Below are 12,150 nucleotides of genomic sequence, written 5' to 3' on the forward strand. Positions count from 1 at the left end.
TAATGTTAAAAAACACCATACTTTGACAATTTTTTTCTACAAAAATTAAAATCTCCAAATATTCTTTTAAATAAAGGGCATATCATCGTTTATTACAGTAGTTTTTTTGAAACAACTTAAATTTAATAGATTTCGAGAAAAACGTTGCCATCAAAGCGCCATCCTGCTCTTACAGGTGTAGTACGTATACGTACTAAGTGGAGGTATTGCAATCGTTTCAAATTATCGACATGTGAACCGATTTTCATAAATGAAATATCATTCGATTCAAAATTTTATGTAGATGTCACTTAAGGGGGGCCTCGACGCATACATACTTTTGGAGGAGGGGTTTACCCTACGTATGTAATGCCACCGCATAAACTATTATTAATAACTATGTAAATCTTCATCTGATTTTGATAAAATTTGGCTGGGTGTATTGGTTTGAGCTCCCCTACATGACAAAAAAGACCTCTATGGTAAAAACTAGCACCTAATGTTCGTTTTAATGTTTCTTGAACTTTTGTATTTTGTTTTGTGTCGACTAATAGGAATGTTAAGGTTGGTATGTAGCGTACGGTTTGAAACATATTAAGGTGGGACAATAATTTGTTTTTATACAAGATATTACGCTCCTTTCTCTCACACAGAAGTACCTATTAATTAATTAAAAATAAATAATAAGCTAGCTTTAGAAAAGAATATTTTTTATTTGTTTATAAAGAAGACCTGAATGTCAGACTTTTCTGGCATTTCCCGAGGTAACGGTCTACAGACTCTATGGACTCCTCAGTCTTACACAGTTAACACTGCGTCTACCGAACAAGTAACAAGCCTCAGGTGCATGTCCGGGAATCTGCGCTACTATGTTCTTTGAATCACACGTACTGTACTAAATAAACTCGAGGAAGTTCTTAGGCTTAACCTTCTGTAAAAATCTCTTCGATGTCTATTTTTTTCAATCCATACAACCTGGCAGGGCACAGCTTGGTGAGTACTGCCTGGCCCAATCTTCGTTAGCTCGGAAAGTGTTAAGACGGATCGAGTGCTCGCATTCGAATCCTTGGTATTGCAGGTATTCTGTGCTATGTGGGATCTTGTCTTTCTATGTGATTAAGCTTAAGGATAGAGGCGATGGGTTTCTGGTTACAAAGACAGAGCAAGCGCAAGGAAGCCTCCAAGCGGGGCTCTCTAAGTAGATTTTTGCTCTTATGTATACTAGCCAGTTTCTAAATAAAAAGTGTTTGTAATTTTGTTGTTTGACCCCTGACAAGAGTGGCTAGTTGTTTGGCGAAGGCCAGACAATCCTGCCAGTTGTAGTTATTGTCCTTAGCGGCTTTAGTCACAAATACTCATATTGGTTTGAGGACTGATAGCGGACAAGTAATCGCGCGGCGAATCTTACACTAAATAATGAAAATATCACCGATAAATAGTTTAGGTAAGCGGATTCAGGCTACCCATCACATACCCTAAAATTTATTTGGGTTTGGCAATGCTGAATAAAATTACCGACTTTAACAGTCGTTATTCCTACTTCTGACAGTTTCAGTGTTTTTATTTATCAGAGGATGACTCATCAGTTTGGCGCAGAGAATTAGATTTCAACTATGTTTCTGCCGTACACCAAACTTCCTGGAGTAAGTCAAGTAAATGATCTCTTATTATTTAACCCGTATTCAAATGGTGATATATTTTCAATTACTTAAGCAAGTGCATTTTGTGACAGAAACACAGTCGAAGTAAAGTCCTCAACATCAAACTAATGAATCAACTTTTGATGATAGATGAAACTCTGTAACCGGTTAGATTTAGAAAAAACATTCGTGCTAAACCAGAGATACTTGAATAATCAAAGGTGGCTGAATGAATAAAGCAGGCTAAAAAGGAACTGTTTATTTTTTTAATAAATATATTTTACAAAAATAAAGTGCGTCACCATTCGAAGGAAATTTATTCAAATATATATAAAAACATTAAGCTAAGTGACTTTTTTTAGAAACTAATAAGTAGCGAACACTCATAACTGTACTTTAGATAAATGTTTAAAAAACAAAAATCACCGTACCCAGGTGGTAAGGCTTCAAGATTTTTTCGTTTGTGCCGAGTAAAAAATTTAACAGAAGGCTAAGGTCACAAAAGGTTTGGTTGATTCATCCATTAGTAAGAATTCCAGAAACGACGATAAGCATGGTGTGCATTATGATGTCGTTTTATAAATTATGCCAGAAAGCATCTGTTCTACAGCTTTCATTTCTTCATTTTTGTTGCGCTTTCATTTTACAATCTCTCATCTTCTGGTCTTGGTTCAGAGGCGTCATATTTAGCAAAGGGCAAAATCAATATACCTAATATTTTAAGGAACCTCTTGGCCAAAATGAAGTGAAGAATGTATTGCAAAGATAAAATACTTTCAGAATGGAAGGGAAGGCATTTAGAAGGATTTCTCGTAAAGACGCAAATGGATAACAGGCATTAAAAGATGTATGACATTGAAATCCGAAAGAAAATAGATAGTAAAAAAAGGAATTCTTCGTGAAATGAGAAACTTATTCGCTTTTTGAAATAATTAAATACGTCTTCTCAATAAAGAAACAAACCATGCTCAACACTTGCGTTGACATTAAAGGAGCTATGGTGTCGATCAACCAAACCGTGTCCGCCTTAGGCCTGAACAAAATTTTATAGCCGTTCCACAAACATTAGCTTTTCCTGCCTGACTCTGATATCAGAAAATTATTTCAATTTACGGTCATGCAGATAATAAACTATCTTTCGATTTTACACTAAAATTCCTCCTCCTCAAATGGGGAAGAAAAATATGGACAATAAAAAATATATAACAAAATATAAAAAATAATAAGCTTATAAAATTCTGTAACATAATCAACTTAAGGTTGATCAAAGGTCATAAATCGAAATTAAATTAGTTTTCCATCAAAAACACAATATTACCCTGGAATATAATATAATACAAATTTAGATAAAGAATAATGTCAGATCAAATTGATTTTTGTTTGTTTTGGTTAATTTTGAATTATAATAATAAAAAAAAAAATTATTAATACACAATATGGACTCTATAGCATCACCCTACCAATGTTTATAGAAAACATTGATTCAGCATCTGGCAAAGAAGGAGAATCATAAATCTTTCATACGAAAAAAATTATATTTATACACAATATTGTCTTTAGCGTCATCAATTCTATCAGTGTTTGTAGAAAACATTTCTTCAGCTTCTGGCTAACATGAAGAATTATAAATCTTACATTAACAAAAAAAAAAATGTATTTATACACAATATTACTCTTTAGCGTCACCAACTCCATCGGTGTTTATAGAGAACATTGCTTCAGCCTCTGGTAAACAAGGAGAATCATAAATCTTACAAATTCTTGTATCACCACGACCTTTTCTCAGGTACAACCTTACATACAAAAAAAAAAAGTTCATTTAATAAATAAAGAAGCAAAAGGTGAGATATTTTTTCCATATAATCCCTTAATATATATATGCACTCATACAGCTCAATCATTCTCATTACTATAAGAAAAAACGAAAAGTACTTGCTAAATTAAAAAACAATTCATCGTCTTCGAAGTTGATTCTATTTTAAAATTGACGATATAATTAGTGTTAAAGAAATATTAATTCTTACGGAACAGAAGAAAGTAACCTCAGTTTTGTATATGTCAAATTAACTAAAAAAATTGATTTTTCAGTTGTAAAAAGGTCCTGAAATATGCGGCGAATTGAATTACATATTTTCTCCGGCCACTGCGTACATTGTCGCACACTACAACATTTCGACAATTAGTATCATTTCTATGCAGAATATCAAGCCTCTATGAATAAATTTAAATTGTAACGCTCTCTTTAACTTAGATTATTCTTTTTCTAGAAAGGATAACAACTGGTTCTCAATGGTTCTCAATTTGAAAAATATATTTATCTCTGTGGGTTCGTTGGATCTTTTTCACTGTCAAGTGCTGCTGTACTGAGGAACGAATTTCACAAACTCATAAAATAAATATAAAAATAAATGTATCAGTGGGGATATTGATTGCATACTCAATACTAGATACAACTGTTTATGTCTTTAGCTAGTCTCGGATTAACAAAAACTTATTTGAATTGGAAAGTAAATATTAAAAAAGAGAGAGTAGTAGTTCTATGTTAAAGACACCTATTATGAATTTGACGAAAACAATCTTTGCCATATTTGTAATTCTTTTTCTCCTGATTCAGTTTTTCATTTTCTTTTTGAATTTATCTCACTTTTACCCATTAGAAATCATTTTCTTGACTCGTATCAATCTTCAAATGGTTTTATAAATGATAAGTTTGTCAAGTTGGTAAACATAAATCATGTGAACCAAATTAATGAAAGTTACAATTTTATGTACCAAGCTCTGAAGCTCAGAAGTTCTCTGCTCTCAGAGTGATAACAGTTGATACGTAAATTATGTCCAAATAATTAAGTTATTTCGCACTCGGAGGACCTCAAAATGGATATTTTCGGTGTAAACTCAAAATCAAAAATTTGCACGATTACAATACTTTTACTTATTTAGTAGAGTAAGGTACTTTTTCCCCCTTAAAACTAACAACTGAACGTTTAAAAATTACCTAATTTGGTTCAATTTTAACTAATTAATATTTCTATAATTCTATCACATTTTTCTTTAGGACCATGATAGAAATTAAATAACATATATAAGAACTTTCCAAATGAAGTACTTTTTTCTGGTTCTCTTTACAAAAAGAACTCTGAGCTAATAAATGTTCCTACCTAACCCTCTCAAACTTTCGGATTTCTTCATACAATATTTGAGAATTTTTTGCCTCATAATATTTAATTGTGACTCGGTTTTTTTTTTTTTTTTTTTTTAATTTTTGAAGGAATTTGTTGCTTGAATTTTTCACAGTAGACTAGCCATTTCCTTTTGTTTTAGTGCCCTACAGGCTGCACGCCTAACATCGTTAATAACTCACTATTTACCATAAAACCGAAAAGATTGTAGATTTATTAAATTTACTTTGGATGAATGTATCAATAACTAACACTCATATGAGTATTACACTTGAAATTACAAGTGTAAATAACCTACCACCAACAAATATTACTATTTATTAATAATAATAAATTTTTAAAAAACCTTGTAGTAGACGAATGTGCCATTATGTTGCCTCCAATGGGCTTCTTAGGGTCCGCACAGAACACAGCAGCTCCATCCACCTGTGCCACAACCTGATTGGTTATCACAACTGCTACGCCAAACTGAAAGACAAATATGAAATAGAAGTGAAATTCACACAACAGTCTTTCTAAAGCTGCAGTTTATTCTAATTGAAAAAATAGTCTTCAAACTTCGAACTTTAACTCAAGATTTAGATGGCCCCAGCATTCGTACAAATTTAAGTGGCGAGGATTGTAGTTTTAAGACATGGATCTACTATCTACTTGAATGGAACTTCTCTTATGCCTCTGAAATCCCCTAAACAAAACTTAATGTCGTAATAGCATAATTTTTCAGGAAAAATGTTTTAAATAAAAATAATAGAATTGTATCAGAGCAATGAGAACTCAAAGTTTAATATCAAGTTTCTTAAGTTTGTGAGATTAAACTTGGCCTTTCTAGGGATGATTGCAGTACTCAGCTAGTTAGGCGCAACCTCCAATTAACTCAACTATTATCCTGTAAACGACAGCAATTTGAAAAAATGTAACCCAGATATATTTTTAAACTCCTTCACAATACAAACTGTTCTGAAATGCTCCTAATGTACCTTCTTATCCCACTCATAGTATCTTAACTTCCAATCCACAATACCACAATATAATTAGTTAATATATTCCGGCATATTTCAAGAATGATGAATCATTTTAAACTCTCTACCTCATGAACTGACTTCTACTTCTCCATATACCATTAAACGGTACTATTAAACGTAAGCTTATAACTGATACTGCAGATATTATTATTACCCTGATTATTCTTAATATTAATTTATTATGTTATTTACAAATATTCTATAAATATTAATTTTGTATGTTAAACAAAACATTTTTTTTGCATTGTAAATGGGCTCTTGCCCATATAATGTTATAAATAAAAAAGGTAGTAAGTGAAATTGAAAAGAATACAAAAATGTCATTTTAGAGTTTAGATCTCAGCACGGCCACTTTAAAATGATTTGCTTTTAAAATCAAGTCACGGAAAATATTATTATGCTGTTATTTTTTACCTCATCAGCAAGCCTTAGAAGCATACGAAGAAATCTTGCCAAATGCATTTGCCTAGCTGATAATTCACCTCTCCCAGAATAGTCAGTGCGATATAATGCCATCGCACTATCTACAACTAATAATGCGTACCTAAAATAGAAAGAAAAAATATTAATTTTACTGAAAAGTCAAAATATTACTAGAATGTACTGTTTGAATACCATACTAAACCTTGATTCTGTCATCATAGCTGCCGCTAATACAAGCAGTTGCGTTTGATGGTCGGTATTATAAGCTCTTGCGTATACTACATTGTCTAGAACATCAGCACTTGACATTTTATACCTTTCTGCTATTGAAACTAATCGCTCAGGTCTGAATGTGCCTTCGGTGTCTATATAAATACACTTTCCTTCACCTCCGCCATTATCAATTGGTAGCTGAAAGAAATGCCAATATTTACAAAATTTTGATAAAAGTAGCAGGCTGATTCACTGAGTCTTACCTTAGATCTCAAGGTAAGTGTTTCGACTTATATATATTAATAATAATAATATACTGATTAATGATAATATGTGTATTGTTACACATATATTATTATTTTATATACGATGGCGTGATTTTATACATAGTATACATAATGTTTTCCACGTGAGTATTGCGACTGAATCGATGAATACGAGTGGACAACAATGAGTACAAATACGCTAATCATGTGTTTACTATCATCGCCAGGTAAGACAAGAATCACAATGCCATTCAATTTCAATCTTCGTATCAATTATCTGTATCTGTATCAAAGTAACGAAAACAGGCAAATGTAGATTTTAAACAAAATATATAGTAAATATACGAAATAAATCTATGTAATTTTTCTAACCTGGCAAGTGACAGCTAGAGTATGACAAAGTTGAGTTTTGCCAGTACGAAATTCACCGAAAATCTCTGTAATTGAACCAGTTTCAATTCCACCACCTAATAGTCTGTCAAGCTCCCTAGATCCTGTGGTTAACTGTACTAGTTCTGCTCTTTTCTGATGAGCTGCTGTAGCAGTTGTGAACCCCATAGGCACTATTTTTAAGGCTTCGTTCTGAAAGAAAAACATAATTTTACTCTCAATAAATGAAATATTAAATTATTTAAAAATTGCATGGTATAATTAACAGGTAATTAAAGGTGAGTGCGGCTCGCACAATATAAACAACAAAAGAATAATCAAACTACTCAAAAATAAATCGTGCATACCTAAAATATAATTAAATTAAGATAGGGTGAATCTCTGCGGATCTCTGGTTCAGTGCATTAGCATTAAGTGTCTTCATTGTAATTTTTGAAAAATGTTTACATGTTCACTATGTTTAATAAACATTATTGTTCATTGAATAATTGCTTATAAATAGCAATAATTTAAGAAAAAATTAGCTCGAGATCTAAAATACTCGCAGCAATTACGCCTGACATAATTAAAGATCATTGAATTGAAGAAAATTAAAAAAGTCATTGTCATGCTAAAAAAAATCAAAAAAAGTCTAATGAAGAGTTATTAGAATTCATAAAAATTATATTGGTGAATTTATAGTTGAAATTAAAAGGTCAAGTGTTCAAGTTTTTAAACGAGAGAATGAAAACCTAAACGAAAAAAATTGACACTTTAGATACAGTAAAACGCAAAATCAAGTAAAAAAAAATTAAAAAAGCTGAATTTAGTTTAAACTCAAACGTACAAGAATTTCAAAACACTGAAAACTTGACAGACTGATATTTACTTGATAGAAACTACATAAAATTTTATAACTTAATAAAAAATTTTAAAAAATAATAATAAATTTATAAATAACAAACTTGAAAATGTAAATCTAAAATTAATGTTGGAGGAAAGAAGATGTAATAGTTTTTTAATTTCAACAAAATAAAGAATCTTTTGAACCTAAACCGTGGAGAACTTTTACTTATAAAAGTATCTTATGTACAAAGAAATCCTCCTACTAGGTTTCTCTATCCAGGCAATTTGACAGATGTAGCTAGCCTCTCTGTCATGGACAAATAGACTGTAAAATGAATCCTGGAGATCACTGGAAAGCTGATTTGACTGGTTTAGCCTAAGGAAAGCTTATTTTAAATTCAATCTCTCCCTGTTATCTGGTCGTTAGGACAGCAGTCTATTACTTACCATAATTTTGTCAGCTTTAGCCTCACTAATTCCTTTTATACACAGTAAATGCTTCTTAGGTGCGTATGCTATAGACTCAACCGTATAATATCCAGCTTCTGCCAATTTTTTAATATCTGCAGCACCGATTCCTCCCGTCTAAAGTAAAAAAATAAAAACAAAAAACTATTTTAGCCTTTTTTGAGCTGGGGCTTAACGTCTTCTTGGTTCTTACCAACTGCCATTATTGAATATACAACTCATAATATCAGGGTGATCCATTAAAAACGCTCCAATCGCTAATAACTTTTTATGAAAGTCGAAATCGGGAAAACCCCATGAAGTAAACTATGTTTTTTTTAGGTCTAGTTTTCAAATTTTTCACCCCCGATGCTGTAACTTCATTTTTGGCGGAGTTACAGCCAAAAAACGGATTGGGTGTTGGTCTAGTGGTCAAGAGCATAGCTTTGTAAGTGGGAGATCCCTAGTTCGAATACCGCGTATGTAATCATACATAATAATACTGAATACATAACGATACTTTTTTTTAAATAAAAAGTAGTCATACTCGGGATTCGAAATGGAGATCTCTCACTTACAAAGCCACGCTCTTGACCAATAGAACAACCTATACGAGGTACATCATGAAGTGATGGTTACTTTTATTTGATGATAAAACAAATTCATCCTGATTGTCCCACAACCATTACATTACTGTAAAAAAGTTATTAGCTTTAGTGTGTTTTGAAATGGATCACCCTGTATATTAGAATGGTTAGCTTTAGTCAGCTTTATCTTGTTCAAAATTAAACTTTTCGAGGTAAACATGAAGTCAGAGAACCCCTAATAAATAGAATGTGAACCGCAAAAGTGATCAGTCTTATTCTAAGTAGACGGTTCACGAATGCTAAAAAAAGTGTTCAATAGCTTCACATTTTCGTCAAGCGATTTTCAGCAACTCATTTTATCCACGTTGCTAACAGGACCATACTTTAAACTTAAGTGATACTTAGAAGAAAATCTAACTTTTAAGATGTCTACGAAGTTTTACTAAACAGTTACGGACGCAAGTTAGCAGAGTTGAAAGATAGGCATTAAAATGGACTAGTTAAGTTTTCGTGACTTCTCACCCAACGACTATACCAAGCCATCAACGCAATGACTCAACATACTCACGCTAACGTTTAAACTTCTTAACCTCGTAATAGTTCATTAGCTAATGCTTAAACAAATATTTTGTCTTATAACATTTCCGGTTTAAAGGGTAAAATAGATAAATTACTTTTTAATTTTGTAAAATCATATATTTTTATTTTGCTGAAAACATTTGTGTTAGGAGATAATATTAATTATTATTAAACAGTTTTTTTCTGACTATAAATTGAAGTGGGTACATGCAAAAAAAAAAAATTATTTAACCAAGGGAGAGCGAGTGGTTGCGCTCTAGTGGGCATTAAATTGAATATTGCTTCTAATTTGGTTTCCTATTCATATGCATACAACAGAATAGTAATTTTTGTTAAAAGTTCAGATTTAAATCTTGCAATAATTCCTTTTTACTTGAACTGTGTTTCTTGGAGTGAAGAATATGCTAGTTTACCGTATTTTTTAGATAATTTATCTGACACAAAGTTTATGTTAATGAGGGATTTTAATGCGCGAATCCCAAAAAGGCAAACACTTCCTGACGAGTTTTTTTTATTAATAACCCTACTTGTGGTCGTGTTAGGAAGTCAAAAGGTTTAGTCTTAAATGGAAATGGACTTGATGTTTTAGAATTGTGTGATGGTTTAGGCTTGTTGCTTTTATATAGAAGATTTCCTAGAGATTCAGAGGCAGAGTAAACGTTCATAACTAGAAGGGGTGGTGTCGCTACTGACATATCTAAAGATGAAACCTACAAGTTGCACTTGTTGCCTAGATTTTGGGGGGTGGCAAACGTTTATAGCAAAACGCTGACAAGCCCTACAACAAATATCGATGCTCTTCCTAGAGACGCTCAAGAAAGTGTTAATTAACTAACCGGTCTTATTAGGAATTTTGGTTGATCTTTACAATAGCCCACGGAGGTGTGGCCTAATTATTTTAAACGCATGCGCAGTACAGCACAGTTACCGTTGACTTTTTAAACTACTTCCCGCCAATGTTCAATATATTCTTTTTAAATTTCTCAACTTCCCGCTAATGTGCTGTATATAATTTTTTTGAATTTCTTGCCTATTTATTTTTAGTGAGCATGCGCAGTACACTCACACTTAGTAACTGCTTCCTTTCCAACGTATTATCAGTTCCCGCCAGTGACCAGTGTGTAACTTTAGGTGCGTTTTTTTTTTAAATTCATAAAACATGAACGTTTAAAATCTACAGTTTTTCTTTTATTTAAAGCATGAATGTAGTCTGAGTGAAGATGGAGAGATGAAAGTTTCAAAATTTTGAATGAGTGTTGGTTTCATTAGTAATAGATATGTAGGTCCGAAGTGTGTTAAGTATGAAAAGGAGTAATTCTTCCATGGGCAATCAAATGAGAGCATTATTTAAGGGAGTAAATAAAGTGTACTAACAGAAGGATAGGGATTGCATTGAATAAGGTTGGCTTCTTTTCTTTTGTTTTTCATGTGTCTGAATTGCAAATTAGAGTTGAGTGTGGATTAGTTGGGTAGTGAGGGGGGTGTGGAGGGCGAAGCCCCCCATAAAAATAAAAAAATAGATCAGGGGGCGTGGGGGAAAAGCCCCCACAAAAAGGGGGTGTGGCCCCCCACGAAAATTTTTTTAAATAAAATTTTCAATCTTGAATTAATAATTCGAAGTGATTCTGATTCGCGTTACCATATAACCCGCCAGATTTAAATGTAAATATAAAATAAAGAAATATTTTTATATTTACATTTGAATTTGGCGGGTTATATGGTAACAGCGAATTAGAATCACTTCGATATTAGGCCACACCTCCGTGGGCTATTGTAAAGATTTACCGGAATTTTATTACAGGGCCCTAAAACTGAAATTAAAATAATTCGGCATAAGCCTTGGTTTGATAATCAGTGTTTGCAGTCTAGAATGAGAGCATTTAAATTGTTAAATTTATTTCGTAAGACCAATTCTTCTATTGTTAAAATGGCTTACCGTGAAGCTAACGATAAATTTAAGAAACAACATATACAGGCAAAAAAGACTTAGTATATTAGATGAATCGCTCAAAAAATATTGGGTAATGTGAAACATTACACAATACAAAAACATGAAATTTCCAACAGTAATAGTGGCTGAGAAATAAACATAAAAACTCCGTGTACCTGTAGCTTTGCAATAGGATGATAACTGCTTTCTTCATCTTCTTCAACAAGTTGAGTTGGAGCTTCTAAAGATAAAGACATATTTGGTAATTGATAAATCTATAACAGAAATTATGAACAATTACAGATAAATTAATGAGTCCGATGATCTAATTCGCTTAGGCACAATTCAAATGTCTTGCTTGAAATATCCCGCTTAAACTGGTTACCTTCTTGGACTGTTTTACCAGTCTCTCCTTTAACTAATAATAATAATAAATAAATTTATAATACATTTTCTATAAATCATTAAACAGAATTGAAAAAATGTTTAATAAAATTGCAATTTATTTATTACAAATTTATTTGTTTTGGACACATTTTTTAAATACTAATTTATGAGCACTACTTTTTTTTTATATGATTGTTAAAATATTTACATATTTTGGAATGAAAATTAAAAATTTTTTAGCGCATAAAAATTATTTTTGACACATTTAAAGTATTAATTAGAT

General features: G+C 32.0%; 1 protein-coding gene across 1 annotated transcript; it reads right to left on the reverse strand.

Moving 5' to 3' along the window:
* Positions 1-1,863: 1,863 nt before the first annotated feature.
* On the reverse strand, positions 1,864-11,880 carry spn-A (RAD51 recombinase homolog spn-A). Its single transcript, XM_074143087.1, has 7 exons — positions 11,657-11,880; positions 8,385-8,522; positions 7,095-7,304; positions 6,446-6,654; positions 6,235-6,364; positions 5,145-5,266; positions 1,864-3,412 (listed from the first exon to the last, which is right to left on the reverse strand). The coding sequence occupies exons 1-7, from the start codon at positions 11,735-11,737 to the stop codon at positions 3,289-3,291; spliced, it is 1,014 nt and encodes a 337-aa protein (XP_073999188.1). The 5' UTR covers positions 11,738-11,880; the 3' UTR covers positions 1,864-3,288.
* Positions 11,881-12,150: the final 270 nt, after the last annotated feature.

The sequence above is a fragment of the Rhodnius prolixus genome, unplaced genomic scaffold, assembly GCF_049639745.1.
Source record: "Rhodnius prolixus isolate KJV_2025 unplaced genomic scaffold, Rpr scaffold_12, whole genome shotgun sequence".
In the NCBI taxonomy this organism is placed as follows: domain Eukaryota; kingdom Metazoa; phylum Arthropoda; class Insecta; order Hemiptera; family Reduviidae; genus Rhodnius; species Rhodnius prolixus.